At 44.9% G+C, this 21,689-nt stretch overlaps 1 protein-coding gene across 4 annotated transcripts in view; it reads left to right on the plus strand.

The window, feature by feature from the left end:
• IL17RC (interleukin 17 receptor C) overlaps positions 1-21,689 on the plus strand; it is a 141,971-nt gene that overhangs the window by 45,014 nt on the left and 75,268 nt on the right. For 3 of the 4 annotated variants that reach the window (XM_068251499.1, XM_068251500.1, XM_068251502.1), the window contains exons 2-4: positions 4,453-4,474; positions 10,138-10,299; positions 16,428-16,655. In XM_068251499.1, the coding sequence (XP_068107600.1) occupies positions 4,453-4,474; positions 10,138-10,299; positions 16,428-16,655 (412 nt within the window). The remainder of the gene's footprint in view (positions 1-4,452; positions 4,475-10,137; positions 10,300-16,427; positions 16,656-21,689) is intronic. The other variant, XM_068251501.1, reaches the window with a different exon arrangement.

A 21,689-nucleotide genomic window follows, 5' to 3' on the forward strand; every position in this document is an offset into this window, starting at 1 on the left:
TTTTGTGGACTTTTCTGACCACAAGCTGGGAGACTGGGAAATCTTGTGTCATTTCTCTCTCTGAATTACTCGATTGTTTCATCGCCGCTACAGTCTGACAAACGCACTTACCACAAGTCAGCAGAGCTTGTAGAAAAGTATACAGCGAGTGAAAGACAAAACCTAAACAAACACATAAGAGTTTAAATCCTCTCTCTTGTACCAATAAGTCAATCGCCAAGTGACTGTTGCTCATAAATCTCTGGACACAGAGCACACAGAATTATATATACAGCAACTTGTCACCCCGGTTTCCTGGGACGTGTGTATGAAGCACACAGGGTGTCACGCAGAGGGGAATTTACGGGAAATTGGGCCATAGGTTAGGTAACAGTTTTGTCTCGCCTTGCTTGCTTTTTAGGTAAGGTTAAACATTAGCCTTTTTATAGGATGTTGGCATGTTTAGAGTACTTTTACTCTGTGCTTCTTCTAATTGTTTAAAAGGAAATAAACGTGGCAACCTCCATATCCCTCTCATTACAGTTGCCCTTTAACCACTTCGGTACCAGCAGCCTCTGCCCCCTTAAGGACCAGAGCCTGCTTGTACAGTAAAACACAGGAAAAATCCGAATCGCCGCAAAAATCTGCCGCTCCCGCTGGTCACACCGTTCTGTCCCCGCCGCTGCTCTCTCTGCCATCTCTGTGACGGCAGAGCACTGTGTGTCAGTCAGGAGCCGCTTTCTTTGGCTCCTGACCCTGTCAATCAATGCAAGCCAATGGGATTGGCTTACAGTGATGACAGGGCCAGGAGTCAATGAAAACGGCTCCTGACTGGCTCACAGACCTCTGCCATTATAGAGACGGTAGGGCGAGCGAATTGCTGCGGGGTTAAAGCGGCGGTAACGGCGGGGACGCGCGGTTAATGGGACGTTGAATCTACGTCCAGTCAGGGCCGCAGCGCCACCTGCTGGACGTCAATTCAACCTACGTCGGTCCAGAACCAGTTAATGTCATTGGGAACTGTGAACAAAACACACAAAAAATTAAGCAGATACTCTAAGGAGAGGGAAGGCTCTGGGTCCTATAGAACCTTCCCGCTCCTCTCCCGGTGCCCTCGTTGCGGCTGCAGCTCCTCCATTTAAATCACTAGCTTTTTGTACACTGACCACAGAGGGGAACACAGTCAGGTGACATGGGAACAGCCAATCATTACACTGACCACATAGGGAAACATAGGCAGGCGACATGGAAACAGCCAATCATTACACTGACCACATGGGGGGGGGGGGGGGGGGGGCACAGGTACAGCCAATGTCTGTTCCTGTCCCCCCCTAGTGGTTAGTGTAGTATCTTACCATAATAATAAAGTCTGTGGGCCTGATGAAAAAAACTCATATATGTGTGTTTTTCAAAATGCACAACTTGCTGCTTATTTCTCAAAAATGCATGTTAAACACACATAATGTATTTCAATGGATTTACATTTTTTATTTTAGAAAATTATAATATTGTATTTTACTCCATTCAAAGTGGAAAATATTGAAAAAAATGCACTATGGAATTAAAACGCACTACGTAAAAACTGCCTGGTTTTCTGCACTGCCTAGTGTGCTCCTAGCCTGAAGAAACAGTCACACACACATAGCTCAGCCTTGCTGCCTGAAAAACTGGGCGTGTCTGTCTGCTCTCTGATTAGTGCAGCTGATGCGCTTCCAAGATTGCAATGCCTCCTGCTTTGTACTTTACTCATAGCTATAAAGAGTACATAGTTCATCCAAACCTTGTGAGGCGGCATGCAAAGTAGACTACAAATTGAAGCATAATTATCAATAAAATGAAATTATAGAATAAATTGTACTATCAATGCATGTATAGAGAAGGACTTAGGAGTACTCATTGACAACAAGTGAAATAATCGTACTCAATGCCAAGCAGCTGCAGCTAAAGCTAACAAAATTTTGGGATGCATTAAAAGGGAAATAAAAACTCGGGATGCTAGCATAATATTGCCCCTGTTTAACTCTCTAGTAAGGCCACATCTGGAATATGGAATTCAGTTCTGGGCACCACATTACAAAAAAGATATTGCAGTTTTAGAGCAGGTGCAGAGACGAGCAACAAAATTGATACGTGGGATGAAAGGTCTCACTTACCAAGAAAGGTTAGATAAACTGGGTTTATTTAGTCTAGAGAAAAGACGCCTTAGGCCTGGAACCCACTGAAATCCGCAAACGCAACCGCTAGCGTTTTGTCTGAGCGGTTTGCAAGCGGATTCATGCGCGTTTTCGGTCGCGTTTTGCAACAGTGTTTTTTTGCTCAGCGGTTGTGTAGCGTTTCGCGTTTTGCGTTTTTATCCTGATTGGTCCTGTGAATTATTTTTAATTTTGTTACAGTGTGCTGAACCGCAAAACCGCTCAGCTCAGCTCAGTGGAAGTTGCCCCATCCATTAACATCAGCTGAGCGTTTTGGCAAAGTGCTAGCGTATCGCAGCGCTGCCAAAATGCTCAAAAAAACGCTCTTGTGGGTTCCAGCCCTTAGAGGGGATCTAATTAACATGTATAAATACATCAGAGGGCAATTTAATAGCTTGGCGGGTGAGCTTTTTGTCCCTAGGCCTTCTCAAAGGACTAGAGGACATGATCTGCGCATGGAGGAAAAACGTTTTAGCCATTTATTTAGGAAAGGGTTCTTTACAGTTAGGGTGATTAAGATGTGGAATGCATTGCCTCAGGAAGTCGTTATGGCAAACTCTATACCTGCATTTAAAGGGGCTTAGATGCTTTCCTTGCGTTGAAAGACATCCATGGCTACAATTACTAGGTAATGCCTAATGATGTTGATCCAGGGATTTTATCTGATTGCCATCTGGAGTCGGGAAGGAATTTTTCCCTTTAGGGGCTAATTTGACCATGCCTTGTAAGGGTTTTTTTCGCCTTCCTCTGGATCAACAGGGATATGTGAGGGAGCAGGCTGGTGTTGTACTTTGTACTGGTTGAACTCGATGGACGTATGTCTTTTTTCAACCAAAATAACTATGTAACTATGTAACTATAGATGTCATTGCATTTTTTTTTTTTTTTTTTTTTTTTTTAAACAAAGTTGGAATTTCACTTTGATCACAAGTGTATGAATGTTTTTCATTATACAGTCAAACTGGCACCTGCTTATTATTATTATTGTATTTTTGCAATATGTATGACTATACGGTATCAGTGAAGGGGTGCAGGAGGTGGGAGAGATGCAGACTGTGATTCATGATTGGCTTAAAGGGAACTCGAGGAAAGAAGAATATGGAGGCTGCCACATGTATTTCTTTTTAAACAATACCAGTTGTCTGGCTGTTCTGCTGGTCTATTTGGCTGCAGTAGTGTCTGAATCACATCAGAAACAAGCATGTAGGGAATATTGTCAGATCTCGCAATAATGTCAGAAACACCTGATCTGCTGCTTGTTCAGGGTCTGTGGCTAGAACACAGGTGTCGAACTCCAGGCCTGGAGGGCCAGATCCATGCCAGTGTTTAGGATGGACTGCGAGAAAAAGGAATGTGTGATACCTGATGGACCACACCTTTCCTGACTCAGACCAATCAATTCATTTGAGCTATGTCAAAAATGTGTGAGGACCTCGGCCCTCGTAGGACCGATTTGACATCCCTGGACTAGAAGTATTAGGGCCCGTTTCCACTTCGGCGATTTCGCCGGCGATTCTGCAGAGTTTCCCCCGCACATGATTCGCACGGGGAAACTCTGCCATAGGGGATGACGGGGCCGCGGCGGAATCGCTTGCGGGATCGATTCGGCCGGAACCCCCCGCAGAATTCGCTGCGGAGACTGCGAATCCCATAGCCGTGCATGGCACGGCTCATGGGATCCGCCTGCGATCCCGCCCACCCGCTCAGTGCCGGCGTGCGTCTACGAGACACACGCCGCACTAGTGGAAACGAGCCCTTAGAGACAGAGAATTAGCAGGACAGCCAGGCAACTGGTATTGCTTAAAAGGAAATAAATATGGCAGCCTCCATATCCCTCTCACCTCGGATTAATTTTAAGACGGCCATACACGCAACAATTTTTACCCTGATCAAATCTGCTGGCTATCTGTGGCGCAGCGAGCAGCATTGATCGTCATTTTGATTTGTTTGCTGTAAAAATCAGTTTAGACCGGATAGTAAACTTTGTTGATTGAACGCGTCAGTGTGACACTGCAGGTCGATGGATTTTCTGTAGATTTCATGGTGACATCTATTGAAAATCCTGTGTGTCTGGTATGGGGAAGGAATCGATCCCTCTCTGATCAGATTCAGATCGGAGAGGAATCAATTGGTTTACCGCATTGGATGAAAATCTGTGTGTATGGCCACCTCTACAAGGGGTTGGACAACATACCATTGGTTTGTTGAAATAAATACGGTAAGCAGTGATAAATTCACAAATTCACAGCTCTCATATTTGCTGTTTTTCTTTGTATTGCAGGATCTCCAGTGTGACCCTTCAGGTATGTCCAGAACTTTTTCTTATTTTTTCCCCCTGTTTTGTGAACAAGTGTGACAGATGGTGCTCAAGGCTGCAGACTTTATCTGTTTCTGGTTAATGTGGATGAGAGGCCGAGAAAGCGATGCCTCAGGGAAGTCAGGTGGACCGGAACTCCTGCACAGGACAGAAGGAAAACAGAGAGAAAGGCACCCTGGATGTATTTAGAGAGTTTAGCCTGTCTAATTCCCTCTCATCTGTGACTAATCTCAAGCGGTGATTTGATCTCTCAGTTGTGTCAGCTAGCTGCCTCGGCAGAGCAGCTAATTTGTACACACAGGATGTTAACCCTATGGGCTCGATTTACAAAGCCGTGATAACTGTTATCACGGCTGTGAAAAAGTGCTTTGCACATTGTCTTTCGAAAAACAGTTATCATGCGCAAAAAATTGCGTTTGCGCGTTACCGCGAATTTTCGCACGTTAACATTCGCACGATAATGTGAATTTATTGTCTGAATGCAGAACTTTAACGCGCGATAAATTCGTGTTCTCGTGCAAACGTGCATTTTTGCGCACGATAACCGTTTTCACACTAAATTTTGCGTGAAGCAATTTTAACAGCTTTATAACAGTTATCATTGCTTTGTGAATCAAGCCCTATGTCTGCTTCCATAAAAGCAGGAAGTAGACACACTGCAGGTTTATTGCAGGATTTGTATCAGTTGTAAGAAAGACATGTTTTTCTTTAAAGTGAACCTTAAGTGTAAAAAATAAATTGCGTTTTACTCACCTGGGGCTTACCTCAGCCCCCTGCAGCTGATCGGTGCCCACGACAAGTCGCTCTGATGCTCCGGGTCCCGCTGGCGGCCACTTCCGGTTTCGCCGTCAGGACCCGTCAGGCTGGGAAGGCGGCCGTTTCTACGCGTTCCCAGCCAAAATAGCACCCCTATGCAGCCATATGGCCGCATAGGGGTGCTATTTTGGCTGGGAACGCGCAGTATCAGCCGCGTTCCCCAGCCTGACGGGTCCTGACGGCGAAACCGGAAGTGGTAAAACTCAATTTATTTTTTACACTTAACGTTCACTTTAACCCTCCTGGCGGTCTAATAAATTCCGCCAGGAGGCAGCGCAGTCACCGACGTCATTGGGAGTCCCGATACACCTCTCAGCGCTGATGGCCAGGCAGCGCACGGGGTCTGGGGGGGGAGGGCGGCGCGGCGGATAGCGGCGATCGAGCGCGGGGCGGCGGCGATCGGTGTGCTGACGCAGCTAGCAAAGTGCTAGCTGCGTGCAGCAACAAAAAATTTAAGCAAATCGGCCCAGCAGTGCCTGAGTAAACCTCCTGCGCGGCTAACCTCCTCCGGGTTACCGCCAGGAAGGTTAAGGGCCCTTTACCGCACACTACCACAGCCTAATGAAAGTTTGTGGAGGAGTTCACACTCCCCACGTTGCAGTACACTGCGCCAGGAGTGCCCTATCTAACGCGCGTCCATACCTACGTTACCGTGCGGCTCCTGCGGCGATCTGCGTCAAATCGGAGGTCAAGTAACCTATGTGTCTTTAAAAAAACTGCCACAGTTTTCAGTGTCGTGCATGTGCAAAAGAATGTTTTAACAATACGCTTCCGTGAGCATCACTTCCTGCTTGTCCAAATGCCAGGTTGGGAGTACTACGTTCTAACGCGGTAATCTCTGAAGGCCTGATTTTGGCCAATCTGCATTGTGAAGCCGGCCTGAAGGTTATTATGCTGTTACTTATCTTTTAGAGCAGACAGGACATTCTGAGTTCAGGCCTGCTTTAAGTTACGTCCACACTTACGCCAGAAGTAATTAGTAGAGATCGGTTTGGCCGGCAGTCCTGGGACGACTGTTGTACAGACATGCTGCTGGCTCCATACGCTTGCATAAAATAAGTGTAAAATTTGCATCAACTCGCCATCATTAGCATCTTCATCACCATCCCTGATAGGAAAACCGAGAGGTAGCCTCTTCTTCAGGGATGACTCAGACAGCAATAATCTAGTGAGCATTCCAACCTCTCCCCACTTTTTCCAAAACTATAACTGAAAGATTTTGGTTTCAGTTACATTTGTTTTCTCGGGGAGTTTCTGAAGGAGGTTTATGAAGCATTCCTGTAATGTTTATGTTGTGGCTACTTTGTGAGCTGATCGATGGCCTTGTCTGGTTTCACTGAAAGTTGTCCTGTGAAAACTCTCTCAGCTGCTGCCTTTTCTGCCCCCCCCACCCACACACACACACACACACACACACACACACACACACACACACACACACACACACACACACTCTGTTGCTGTGCCCCCTGCAATAACTACTGCCAGGGTACGGCTGCTTCTGTCCTGCACAGAAATTACCGCACACTTCACCATGTGGCACATGGACATTTAATGCGTAACTGAAAGCTGTTTAAAAACTAAGAGGTTCACTTACCTGGGGCTTCTGCCAGTCCCCTGCAGCCAACATGTTCCCATGCAGCCACGTTGCTCGGGTCCCACGCCGTGGCTCATTTTCACTTTGCGCAATTCGAGGGAACTGCACCCATGCAGTCCTTGCTGCGCGGCTCCTCATTCACGCTTTTGTAGCCGGATGCGTACGGCGCAGACGTAATAACAATAATATTTATATAGCGCTTTTCTCCCTGGGGACTCAAAGCGCTGTGTGTGTAGTAGGGATACGCGTCGGCTTCCAGCACGGGAAAAAAGGTGAGGCGCAGCGGCTGAGGATCGGTCCAGGATGGCGTGGGCACAGGTTGGCTGCAGGGGGCTGGCAGAAGCCCCAGGTAAGTAAAACTCTTATTTTTTTTAAACAGCTTTCAGTTCCGCTTTAAAGATGGCTACCATATCGACCGTCTCATGGATCCCTCTCTGATTGAATCTGATCAGACAGAGAAGAATCTACAGCAGAGTCCTCAGTATCCGGCACCAGCAGAAATCGCCTGATGCCAGATACAGGTGCTTGCTGGTTGCTCGAGTAACCGCCTGAAAAAGCACAAACTCCCCTCCCCCCATATACTCACCGCGCCTCCAGCGACGTCTTGCAGCCTTCCTGTTGCTCCTAGAGGCTTTCTGGCTTCCATTAGTAGGTAAGCCAGTGTGTCACCTGATTCGCATCGGGTCATGTGACATACTGAGAGCTGTGCACGGTCGCTGGAAGCCGCTAGGAGCTAGACAAAGGCTGCAAGACGTTGCTGGAGGCTTGGTGAGTATTTAAAAGACCCCGCTATTCCTCAGGCATGCCGGTTAGTTGAGACTTCCGGTTGCCTGAGTTCCGGATAACAGGGACTTTGCTGTCTTTTCTGCCCACATACTGCAGACAGGTTCTCAATAAATTTCAGCATGAAATCTATAGGAAATCGCCTCCTCCCGCTTGGCCGTCACCTCTGCCTGACCCCCCCCCCCCCCATGTACTGTAATGTGGTGTCACCTCACCCTGGGCCTCAAGTGTCTTCTTTGCACCACCAGGGGTGCATGTACTCCGTGAGCCACACATGTCAAACTCCGGCCCGTGGGCCAAATCTGCCCCTCAGAGCCATCAGATTTTGGCCCCCAGGTGGTTTCCCCACTATGCATTATGTTTGGCTCAATCTAGACCACCAGAAAAGCTATATTGGAGGTGAAGCCCTAGAACACCAGGGAAGCCATATGGGGAGGGGGACAGCACTAGATACCAGGAAACTGTATAGGAGTGGAAAGTGGGCCACTAGACACCAGGGAACTGTAGAAGGGAAGAAGGGGGCCACTAGACACCAGTAAACTTTATGGGGAGGGAGGAACACTAAACATCAGGGAATTGTATAGGGGGTGGAGGGAGGCTGTTAGACACCAGGGAACTTTAAAAGGGAGAGAGGTGGCCACTAGACATTGAGGTCAGCCTGCAACTTGGTCCCAGAGCGCCATTTCGACCCCCTTTGTGTTTAGGTTTGACACCCCTGCAGTGACCCCATCATATGTACGTGACATCAGTACAGGCAACCCCAGCAAAGGAGAGGAGATGCTAGAGGAGGCTTGCTGAAAATAGGGGAGCTGCTTCCGCACTCACCTCGGGCTCAGGAAGGAAGGGGCGGGGCACATTACGTGGGAGGAGACCAGCTATGGGGGTCCTCGAGCATCAGAACATTGAGAGCCGTCCGATGAGTCCTGTCAAGCAACACCTTTCCAGCATGCCGGACTGATCCAGAAGCAAACCAATGAAAGCCATCGATCATGCGGTCTTGTTGCGGCATCAATCTCTGCCAGATTCGATCATTATGTTCGAATTGGCCGGATATGGATGCCACAAATTGAGTAATGTATGGTCACCGTTACATATGCTGTGCTAATAACCCGATTTGTGCTATGTATACAGTGCGTTTGCTGTTTCCGCAATGCGTGCTACACAAGCAGCGTAATTGTGTACAAAATGCAAGTTGTGCAACACTTGTTGAGCTTGAGTCTTATCATGCTGTGAAAAAATGTAACGTGAAAACGGTTATCGCGCGTAGAAATTTGCGTTTGCGCGATAACACGTTTTTTGCGCTTTAACGTTTTAGGATGCGCAATAAATTTGTGTTATCGCGCAAACGTTAACGTGTGAAGATTCACGTTAATGCACAAATGCGAATTTTTACATGCGATAACCGTCGCAAAGCACTTTTTTACAGCCGTGATAACAGTTATTAATGCTTTGTGAATCAAGCCTGTTGTGTTGCATGCACATACACCAATAAAATGTACCTGCATGGGGTGTCTCTTTAAAATGGGCCTGAGCACAGAGGGAGCCTGAACTCAGAACTTCCTCTCTGCTCTAAAAGACACGCAACAGCATAATAACCTCTAAAGAAAAACATTTCTTTGTTACAGCTGATACAAATCCTACAATAAATCTGCAAGGAGTCTACATCCTGCTTTCATGGAAGCAGGCATAGGGTCAACATCCTGTGTTTACAAATAAGCTGCTCTGCCGAGATTCCCGAGCTGACACAGCTGAGAGATCAAATTACACGTGTGATTAGACACAGATGAGAGAGAATTAGACAGGCTAAACTCTCTGGCCTGGTGCACACCAAAAACCGCTAGCAGATCCGCAAAATGCTAGCAGATTTTGAAACGCTTTTTCTTATTTTTCTGCAGCGTTTCAGCTAGCGTTTTGCGGTTTTGTGTAGCGGTTTTGGTATAGTAGATTTCATGTATTGTTACAGTAAAGCTGTTACTGAACAGCTACTGTAACAAAAAACGCCTGGCAAACCGCTCTGAAGTGCCGTTTTTCAGAGCGGTTTGCGGTTTTCCTATACTTAACATTGAGGCAGAAACGCATCCGCAATCCAAAATCTGCTGCAGCCCGGGAGTATGCGTTTCTGCAAAACGCCTACCGCTCTGGTGTGCACCACCCCATTGAAATGCATTACCCTAGCAGATCCGCACCCGCAAGCAGATCGCAAACCGCAGCGGAAACGCTCCGGTGTGCACTAGGCCTCTAAATACATACAGAATTGATTTCTCTGTGTTTGACTCTGTCCTGTGCAAGAGTCATTTTACTGTAGTCTTATGACCCCCTCCCCCATAATCCTGCAGTTGCCCGCCTCTGCTATCAATCAGGACAACACCCCTCCCCCTCCACTTGCTCTTCTATGTGTGCTCCTGACCTTCCTGTCATCCTCAAGTGACACTCTTGTTGGTTTGCTCTCTTAGCTGATGATTATCCCTTGTGCACGACTGGTGACAAATACCCGTCAGAGCGCCCCGTCCTGGTGCCAACCAATATTACAGCGGAGACGGTGAGGAAATACGATGGGGAGAAGTTTTCTCTCTGCTTACAGATCACGATCGAGATCTCAGCGGCCTTCCTAACAGGTAATTATCACTTATGTACTAATAGATTCAGATGGAGCAGCCATCTTTCCAGGGGAAGTGCAGTGAGCCACTGGCTGCTCCCATTGATAATCTGGGCTTAAAGTGTACCCGAGCCAAAGCTGAGGTACAAAATCAGACCTTACCTTAACGCTACTTGCACACCAAGACGTTAAGGTCGCATAACGTGCACCTAACACAACGTATGGTGCTGCAAGATAGGACGGTAGAGTGAGCCGCGTTAGGCGGCTCTATCCCTATAAGGTCTCCCAGAGTGGCGCTGATTGGCCGGCGGGACCACGTGTTGCGGAGCGACACACTCCGCATCACGTGGTCCCGCCGGCCAATCAGAGCCCGCCAGTGCAGTGAATATTAAGTAGCCATGTGCGCGGCTACTGTAGCTGGCTCTCCCCGCCTCCTCTCTGCCCCCCATTGAGCATGTGCAAACAGTCTAACGCGGCTATAAACGCTCTAACGCCGTAGCATGCTGCACTTTCGGGAGGACGTGCAGCGTTACATGTAACGCAACGTGGGCTGTGTGAACAGCCCACTTGTGTTACATTGCTGTGCGTTGGGGGAGCGTTACAGGCTGCACTAACGTGCGCCTGTAACGTCCCTGTGTGTAAGCAGCCTAAAGCGGACCCAAACCAAACATTTTTTCATTCAAAATATTTAGTTGCAGCACTCTGACACATACAAAGATAAATAAACACTCCTTCAAGCCTATGAGCACTTCAGTGCATGCTTTTCACCCTCCTTTTTGCATAACTAGGATTATACTGGGGGCAGCCATTAGCAATTCCTCCTTTGCTGGACACCACCTACTCCACCAGTCTGCCGGATTATTTGCCGGTAAAATGAAAGGAAGGGAGGGGTTTCTCCAATAAATGTAAAATATTTTATATTTGTCATCATGCATAAATAGATTTTATTTCTGAAATCTTGTATTTTTAGTTTGGGTTCACTTTAAAGGGGCACTATGGCGAAAACTAAAATGTAAAATATGTGCAAACATATACAAATAAGAAGTACGTTTTTTTCAGAGTAAAATGAGCCATAAATTACTTTTCTCCTATGTTGCTGTCACTTACAGTAAGTAGTAGAAATCTGGCAGAAGCAACAGGTTTTGGACTAGTCCATCTCTTCATAGGGGATTCTCAGGGATTTATTTAATTTTCAAAAGCACTTAGTGAAAGTCAGTTTCTCTGCCCAACTGCCAAAAAACTGTGTAGCGAGCAGGGTCAGCATTATTGTTTAAACCCTTTTTATGGAATATCTTTATAAAGTGTAAAAGCCTTGCTGAGAGTCCCCTATGAAGAGATGGACTAGTCCAAAACCTGTCACTTCTTTCAGATTTCTATTATCTACTGTAAGTGACAGCAACATAGGAGAAAGGTAAGTTATGGCTCATTTTACTCTGGAAAAAACATACTTATTTGTTTGTTTGCACATATTTTGCATTTTACAATTTTTCGCCATAGTTCCCCTTTAAGAGATAGAGATATTGAAGCTTCCCTCGCTACTCCATGGTCTCCCTTTGCGGAGTGCGGCTCCCTAGAATTTTATCGACAAGCCATTGTCACTAGTCACATCGGGGCCGAGCAGCTCCTCTTCCTGGATCAAGTGTGCGCAATGGCCAACTGAGACTGCGCATGCGCGGGCGGGCTCACACGGCCATTGCACGCATATGATGCAGGAGGAGGAGCTGCGCGGCCCCGATGTGAAAGGGGGGCCATGCTCAGCAACGGGAGACCACGCTCAGTAACGGAGGGCTTGCGACAACCGAGGGAAGCCTCATTGGGATCCTGAGGCTTCCCTCTCTTTATAGTAAGTATCAGATTTTGAACCCGAGCTTCGGGTGATGAAATGTTATAAAAAAAAGTTATATAACTGAAAATAAAAATATGATACTCTTTTCTTTGTTCTATTAATTATCCGTACTACACAAACAAATCATTATATCATAAGGTTTTTTATTGCTTCGGTATCACTTTAAGTTATGTAATCAGTAATTATAAGAAAAATCTCTCCAATTGGCATCATGATTTCAAAAAAATAATTTTTAACATTAAAGGGAACCTGAACTGATCATAAAAAGTCAAAATAACTATACACAGTTCATACTTACCTCCTGTGTAGTCTACTCCTCAATCTCTTTCTCCTCTCCTGCTTCCTGTTTGTCTACTGTGATCAATGGAATTCTCTGTCCTTCATTGTAAAAATGGCCATTACCCCATAACAGCTTCCTGGTCAGCACACTGTTAAACTGTAATATCACCCACTTGAGCCTTAGGGAAACATGGACATTACCTTGCACATTCAGTTGTAACTGACAGCAACTGATATATAACGGACAGCAACTGGTACATTTCAGTTCTGACGAAATATTGTCAGAACTGGAAGGGATCACTGTAAGAATAAAATGGTGAGCTTCTGAGAGGAACTGACGGTGAGGTTAGTATGTAATATTCATTTGCAGCTACGTCATGTGTTTATTTTAAATAATTTTACTCTCTTCAGGTTCCCTTTAAAGTCTATTGCCAACATACCATCCTTTTGAATGCATTACACAGATACCATTTTCTTATTTTTGGCTGGCTTGGTTGGCTGTGTTAATGTCAGATTCTGCTTGGCTGGACTGCACAGCTTTCTGTCATCTGTAGAAACTTCTCCTCCTATTCCATCATCACCCACAGGGGGTAGTAAGGGAGGAGCTTGGGAGGGGCAACAGCTGACCCCACCCACCTCTTACCTATTAATCATAGAAGGGAACAAAGGCAGGAGGTGGGAGGGGTCAGATGATGGCTCCATGCAGAGGAAGACACTCCCACTCTGCTGACTGCTTTATACACTAAGCACATTTTCCAAAGGTAATTTCTCATTCGGGATGGTCAATGAGATGCAAATGATTCTGAGATTTTTCTGCAAATGTATGCAACTTGACAACTGACCAGTCAACAACAGCTGCTACTTTTGATTGGTTTATTTCCAAGCTGCATAAATTTGCATCAGCTCGGGATAATTAGCATCTCATTGACTTTCTCTATTCTTCATTTATCAAGCTGTAGAACCGCATACCTGTGAAAGTGCCTCATGTAGAAATGGGTGCAAAGTAACGGCAATAGAATATCGATAATTTTACCTATATTTTATTATCCACTATAGTGGAATATCAATAATTTTACCAATATTGCCCTAACCTAAGCTATTCTCACACAGAACCCTCCCTCTTATTGCCTAACACCAACCTCAACCCCCTGCCCCCTTACGCCTAACCCTTCACTCTACCCTGAGAACCCCCCCCCCCCCCCCCACCACCACCACACACACACACACCTAACCCTTAAAGCAGGAGAATTAGCCATACTATGCCCCCCCCCAAAAAAAAAAAACCACATATATATAAGTAGATGAATACTTGATCTACTTACATAACATGTATTGTACTGTCCACATTTTGATTTCAGTGAATTTTATATAGTAAATTAAGAGAATTCTGTTCCTGGTGGGGGCCATGTCTTTTGCTCACAGTTTAGGCTAAATCCTGATTTTTTTTTCTTTTCTCCTCCAATCACTGAGTCACCTCAGCCTTGCTTGTAAACACAAGTGAGCAGGGGATCCTGTTTCAGATAAGCAGCCAGGCAGGGAAATAAATGGAAGAGGAGGAATATATTATAGATAAAAAGAACCCCCAGCATGCAACTGTTTGGCACTGACTACTAAAGGGCCAGTGTTCCTTAAAGGAATACTATCGATTCACATATTTTTTTCAATTGACACAGGAATTGTTTGGGAAGTGCTGCTAAGTACTGGTGTATACATTTTAGTAGCAACTTCATTGTTTACTGTTAGCAAAATACTTTCAAAGTTTACTGACTCCAAAACTGCATTAGGAGAGGGGAAATTCCCCTCACACTTGATCAGTTAACTCTATGTGTAGCTCTGTGTGTGACAGAGAAGAGAGCTCCTAACAGCTGCAGCTCCTGTGTCCTGTGTTTCTCACTGAAGTGTCTGAAGAGAGCAGAGGAAATGTAACTAATTCTCAAAGCATTTCATACTGTATTTGCTTTCAGAGTTTGATATGTTTGATATTTGCTTTCTGTAGTCTGCTTCAATGCACAGCCAGAGTTGCATATCAGAGACCCCTTCTGCAATTGATTTGTCCCAATATAGCTAAATCCTACCCTCAATAAATTACAGTTTTTGCCTCTGATATTTAACATGAAAAGTAGGAAAATGTTTACACAGCTACTTAGACATTATTTGCACACTGTCATTTTAGAACACTTGGGTATCGATAGTATTCCTTTAAGTATGTGATAACTCCAAATAACTCAGACCAGTTGCTGTTGAAATTTGATTTTTTTATGGTGACAATTCTGCTTTAAGATCCTCTCACACCTAACTCTAAAGACCCCCTTGCATTTAACCCTTAAGATTTCTTCCTTTTGTCTAACTCGTAAGACCCCCCCTCCCCCACACCTAACCTTCAACATCCCCCCCCCCCCATTTCTGACCCTTAAGACCCCTCTTCCTCCACACCTAACCCTTAGGACCCCCCACACCTAACCCTTAAGATTACCCCCCATGCCTAACCCCCTGCCAACACACCTAACCCTTAAGACCCCCCTCCCTACACACCTAACCTTCAAGCTTACCCCCATGACTGACCCTTAAGACTCCTCTCCCTCCACACCTAACCCTTAAGACCCCCACACCTAACCTTTAAGATTACCCCCATATTACCCCCATGCCTAACGCCCCCGCCAACACACCTAACCCTTAAGACACCCCCCCCCCCCGCACTTAACCCCCCCTCCCCCCACACCTAATCCTTAAGATTACCCCCCATGCCTAACACCCCCCCCCAACACACCTAACCCTTAAGATTACCCCCCACACCTAACCCTTAAGACCTCCCCCCGATCTTACAATTGCCCAAATTTCTTCTCAGTGCCGATATTTTAATGGGCGCCCTGCACCAGCTGCCCGTCGTCCTGCGCCGGTATGCCGCTAGTGTAACTTATACATTATAAGGACATTGCTGGCACATACTGGTAAATTTGGGCGCAGCGCACCCATTTCTGGGCTTGCACCCAAACTTAATTTGTCCTTCTAGCGTATAAATTACATTAGCGGCATACCTATGTCCAAATCACTTCGCGAATTAAAGGAACAAACGAATATCAAACCAAGTGTTCTTAAATGACAATGTACAAATAATGTCTAAGTAGCTGTGTAAACATTTTCCTGCTTTTCATGTTAAATATTACAGGCAAAAGCTGTAATTCATTGTGTGTAGATTTTAGCTGCGTTTGGAATGTCTCATTTGCAACGATGAACTGTGCAGTCTGACTTGCTAAGAACAGCGTAATATTGAAACAGAGATATATGAAAGGCCTCTGGTTTCACACACTATTACAAATAAGTTAAGTTTCCTCTGTGTCTGCACACAGGTCTCATAGACACAGGACACAGGCAGCTGCAGTGAGAGCTTCCTCTCACACACAGGATTAAAAGATGAAGTGTGAGGGATTCCCCACCGCCTCTCATGGTTCACTCACCATCAGATTTCACAACACTGAAGCGTGAAAGGAATTTGATAACAGTATACAAAGAGATAAGCATTGAAATGTATACACCAGTACTTAAAGGGAAGGTCCAAGCAAAATAAAAAAACGAGTTTCACTTACCTGGGGCTTCTACCAGCCTCATGCAGCCATCCTGTGCCCTCATAGTCACTCACTGCTGCCCTAGTTCCCCGCTGGCAGCTTGAGGCTGGTAGAAGCCCCAGGTAAGTGAAACTCATTTTTTTATTTTGCTTGGACCTTCCCTTTAAGAGCACTTCCCAAACAATTCCTATCTTAATTGAAAAAAAACATGGTAATCTATGCTGTTCCTTTAATTGCCGTAACCAGTAGTACCAGCTTTCATCCAGCAGTGGCAGTGTAGTTAAATCCTGACATTACGGCTCCTGGCATGCATCACAGTAATTAGAAATGGGCTTCTAAGACAAAACTCTCTCCAGACTTGTACTTTATGCTCTGCTAAATATCGACACTGAATAAGATGACTGCTTTTCTCGTGATTCCTCACTGTATCAGAACTTCAACTAGGTTTTTACTTTATAGAAAGCACTGAGTTTGGCTCTGGTGACTGTGAATACTACTATGGCTCTGAATACATTTCAGACGAGGAAGAGGCTGAAAATGAGGCGGACAAGGATGTAAATGAGGAGGACAAGGCTGAAAATAAGAAGGATGAAGAGGAAGAGGGAGGAATGATCATCGAAGTGGAGTATGAAGGGGAAGAACCAACGGGTGTCAATGTGGTTTTGAGGCTCAACAATTCAAATAATGGTAAGAATTTGCTGTAAGTTTCTCCGTTTCCCTGTCACTTTTCTTCACACAGTGGAAGCCGACTTCTGTGTCAACGCCCACTGCGCCTTGGCCACACATACCCTTGTACGCGTTCCTGTGGCCAGGAGCATCCTGCGCAGACGCAATACAAGACATTCTCTATTGCATCTGCGCAGTATGCTCCCGGCGACAGAAGCATGAGCGAGGACGCGTGTGGCCAGGGCCGCGCAGGCGCAGTGTACTCCAACTGTGTGAAGTGAAAGTGAGCCTCGGGAGGGGAATGGAGGATCGTATGGTAACGGCAGGGGCACAGGTCGGCTGCAGGGGGCTGGCAGAAGCTCAAGGTAAGTGAAACTCTTATTTTTTTAGGTTACTTCAGTTCCGCTTTAAATTGAATCCGAGCTGAAAATAAACTGATGAGATAACCAATTATATTTATCCTCCTACTCCTAAAAGGGACTTTTCTAAGTATCCCAGGGTTTGTTTTTTTTGTTTTAAATATTTAAGCATTTACAATGTTTTACTGTCTCTAGTCAGTGGCAGCCTATTAAGGGTCCAAGAGGTAGAAAAAGGCCAATAGTATTTGTATTTATGTATATGTATTTTATCTCCCTCTGCCCTCAAAAGTTGTATTCTGCCAGGAAATCTTTTATGGCCGTAATTTGCTTATCAGTAAGGTTTCCTTTATTGCCGACAAGGTATGGAAAAGACAGATGCTGTCACTTCCATGCCTAGAAATTAACTCTTTCAGGCAGCAAAATAAAATGCGTAAAATATCCTGGTTATTAATGTTTTGCACTGTACATACACATGTTTATCTCATGTCACATATCGCTTCAGGTACACTTTAAAGGGAATGTGTAACATATATTTTACTTTTTCCAGGTTAAATGAAAAGTGTGGGAAACTTGTATTTAACCACTTAAAATAAACCTGAAGTGGATTAAAATGTTCTAAACAGAAGACATCCCCATGTACTGGGGATAATGTACTCAGAAGGGGTCACATCCTGTTTCTCATCCCCATTTGTACAGTGGAATAATCTGACTGTTAGAGCAGGCACCCAAAACCTAAAGCACAATCTACACGATATGATTCTTTGTGCGATTCGATTACAATTCTATTTACGATCCGATTAAATCCGACATGTCCGATCGGGATTCGATTCAGTTAAATTCGATTTGCCACTGCAAAACAATGGAAAATCGAATTGAATCTAATCGAATCCTGATCGGACATGTCGGATTTAATCGAATCGTAAATAGAATTGTAATCGAATCGCACAAAGAGTCGTACCATGTAGACTGGGCTTTAGGTTTTGGGTGCCTGCTCTGACAGTCAGATTATTCCACTGCACAAGTTCTGAGTTCAAGTCCGCTTGATAAATTAAACACAGTGCTGTGAATAAATACAAGAAAGGGAAAAGGAGGAATAAGAAGGGCCTCACCAAACCAACCAAGAAAACAAAAGAACCACAAGGAAGTGTGCGAGTGGAAAACGTGACCAGCAAGTCATGATTAGCCGAGAACATCGGTGTGCTGGAGACCAATATAGGAGAGTCAGTCAGACCAGGTGGTGAAGCAAAGGAAAGAGAAAACCACCAGTGTGACTTAAGCAGAAACAAGAAGTTTAAAGATCCCCCTTGTGAATATATATTTCCCCTAAGGCTTCTTGCACACCAAGACGTTGCGTTAGGTGCCATGTTAAAGTCGCATAACGTGCACCTAACACAACGTATGGTGCTGCAAGAGCCGACGGTAGAGTGAGCCGCGTTAGGCGGCTCTATCCCTATAAGGTCTCCCAGAGTGGCGCTGATTGGCCGGCGGGACCACGTGATGCGGAGCGAGACACTCCGCATCACGTGGTCCCGCCGGCCAATCAGCGCCCGCCAGTGCAGTGAATATTAAGTAGCCATGTGCGCGGCTACTGTAGCTGGCTCTCCCCGCCTCCTCTCCACCCCCCACTGCGCATGTGCAAACAGTCTAACGCGGCTATAGCTGCTCCAACGCCGTAGCATGCTGCACTTTGCGGAGAACGTGCAGCGTTACATGTAACGCAACGTGGGCTGTGTGAACAGCCCACTTGTGTTACATTGCTGTGCGTTGGGGGAGCGTTACAGGCGCACTAATGTGCGCCTGTAACGTCTTGGTGTGTAAGCAGCCTAAAAGACCAAAAAAATATGAAAGTCAGGATACAAAGATAAATGCAAAAATCTTTATTAGTTGCCAACTGCAAAAATAAAAACAATTAAAAAACAAAGCAGCCAAACCTGGGCCATAGGCCCTAATAATGCTGGGTACACACTATGAGATTTTCTGGTCGATTTACTGTCAGATCGATTATTTCCAACATGTTCGATTTGCTTTTCGATCGTTTTCCGAGCATTTTCCAGATCGATTTCCTATTAAAGTGCACGGAAATCGATCGGAAAATGCTCGGAAAATGATCGAAAAGCAAATCGAACATGTTGGAAATAATCGATCTGACAGTAAATCGACCAGAAAATCTCATAGTGTGTACCCAGCATAATGTTACAAATATAATCTCTGAGCCCTGTGCTGGTTATAATAAATGATAGACGAATGACTCACCTGGGAGTCTCTGCAGTCAAAATATTGATGACAGTGTCATAAATTGGTAAATAATATGATTATAATATAATGACACTGCGCCGCAGAGATAATCCCTCGGAGAGGCATACAAGAATAATAGCTTAATCATACAACCTCCAAAAAAATCGGTCGCTAAAGAATAAAGTGCCGGTGCTCAAAAACAGTTATCACATATGAACTGTGCTCAATAATTCATCATAACCATATAAAAAGAAAATAACTGTTTTTGAGCACCGGCACTTTATTCTTTAGCGACCGATTTTTTTGGAGGTTGTATGATTAAGCTATTATTCTTGTATGCCTCTCCGAGGGATTATCTCTGCGGCGCAGTGTCATTATATTATAATCCTATTATTTACCAATTTATGACACTGTCATCAATATTTTGACCGCAGAGACTCCCAGGTGAGTCATTCGTCTATCATTTATTATAACCAGCACAGGGCTCAGAGATTATATTTGTAACATTAGGGGCCTATGGCCCAGGTTTGGCTGCTTTGTTTTTAATTGTTTTTATTTTTGCAGTTGGCAATTAACCACTTCACCACTGAGGGGTTTTACCCCTTGAGCACCAGAGCAATTTTCACCTTTCAGCGCTCCTTCCATTCATTCGTCTATAACTTTATCATTACTTTTCACAATTAAATTAACTATATCTTGTTTTTTCCGCCACCAATTAGGCTTTCTTTAGGTGGGACATTATGCCAAGAAATATGTTTTAATGGGAAAATAGGAAAAATGTGGGAAACAATTCATTATTTTTCAGTTTTCGGCCATTATAGTTTTTAAATAATGCATGCTACTGTAATTAAAACCCATGAAATGTATTTGCCCATTTGTCCCGGTAATAAAACCGTTTAAATTATGTCCCTATCACAATGTTTGGCGCCAATATTTTATTTGGAAATAAAGGTGCATTTTTTTCAGTTTTGCGTCCATCCCTAATTACAAGCCCATAGTTTATAAAGTAACAGTGTTGTACCCTCCTGACATAAATATTTAAAAAGTTCAGTCCCTAAGGTAACTATTTATGTATTTTTTTTAATTTGTAAATTTTTTAATTTTTTTTTTAATTACAAAAAAAAAAAAAATGGGGAGTGTGGGAGGTAATGAGTTCATGGTGTAGTTTTACTATTTGGCCACAAGATGGCAACAGTAACTTCCGGACGCTTGGAGGAAGTACTAGGAGGCTGGGAACGTTTTTTATTTCACAATGATCGCGCTGCTTAGCGGAGAAGCAGCGGATCATTGTAGGGCTTAGATCAACGAACGGGAATGGATTTTCCCGTTCATTGATCTCCGGGCGAGCGGGTTTACCTGCGGGAGTGCACATTAGAGCGAGCGGGAGCGCGGGCAGCGGCGGGAGCGCGGAAAGTACGGATTTCTCCTTCCCTGGGGGTGGAAAAAGGGACAGAGAAATTCATACGGGCGGGGGTAAAGTGGTTAATAAAGATTTTTGCATTTATCTTTGTATTCTGATTTTAATATTTTTTTGCTCTTTTAGGCTACTTTCCCACAAAGACGTTGCGTTTTAGGGGGCGTTATGGTCGCATAACGTGCCCCTAACGCAACGTATGGTGGTGTTGAAGTTGGACTTCAGATTGAGTTGCGTTATGCAGCTCTCGAAGCAGCCGCTCCAGGTTAGTGATAGGAAGTCTGGATCTTTTTAAGGATTCGGATCATATGAATCGGATCATTGAAAAGATCCGGATCTTTGAACCGAATCATTTGAATCATTTTACTAGGGAAGCAGACTGAGTGAAATAACTAGCAGGACAGGACTTTCCCTGCACTGTACATTCTGTATGTTCCTGTTTCTTCCAGACAGACATCCACTGTGAACCGAATCTTTCATTGTAATGATCCGGATGATTCGACTCACAAAAAAGATCCAAAAATGATCGTTCATGATCCGGACCACACTACAATCCTACCTTGAGTCTCTGCAGTGCAGTGAATATTAATTAGCCATGTGGCTGGCAGCAGAGGAGGAGTGGAGGCGTACGTTAAAAAGGGGCGATGGGGAAAAAGGGCGCCGGGTTTTTAACGATAAGCATGGATTACGTTTAAAAATGTATTTCGTTTAAAAGTAATGTTTTTAAAAGTTATAAATCATTTAATAATGTGCATTAAATCGGCAATTGTAAAAACGTTAATCTTTCGTTTAAATAGTGAAACGTATAATAACGTTTAAAATTTTTTTTACTAAGTAACCCTCCCTGTACCTACCCCTAACCCCTAGACCCCCCTGTTGATGCCTAAACCTAAGACCCCCCCTGTTGGTGCCTAAGTAACCCTCCCTGTACCTACCCCTAACCCCTAGACCCCCCTGTTAGTGCCTAAACCTAAGACCCCCCTGTTGGTGCCTAAACCTAAGACCCCCCTGTTGGTGCCTAAACCTAAGACCCCCTGTTGGTGCCTA

The sequence above is a fragment of the Hyperolius riggenbachi genome, chromosome 9, assembly GCF_040937935.1.
Source record: "Hyperolius riggenbachi isolate aHypRig1 chromosome 9, aHypRig1.pri, whole genome shotgun sequence".
Lineage (NCBI taxonomy): Eukaryota > Metazoa > Chordata > Amphibia > Anura > Hyperoliidae > Hyperolius > Hyperolius riggenbachi.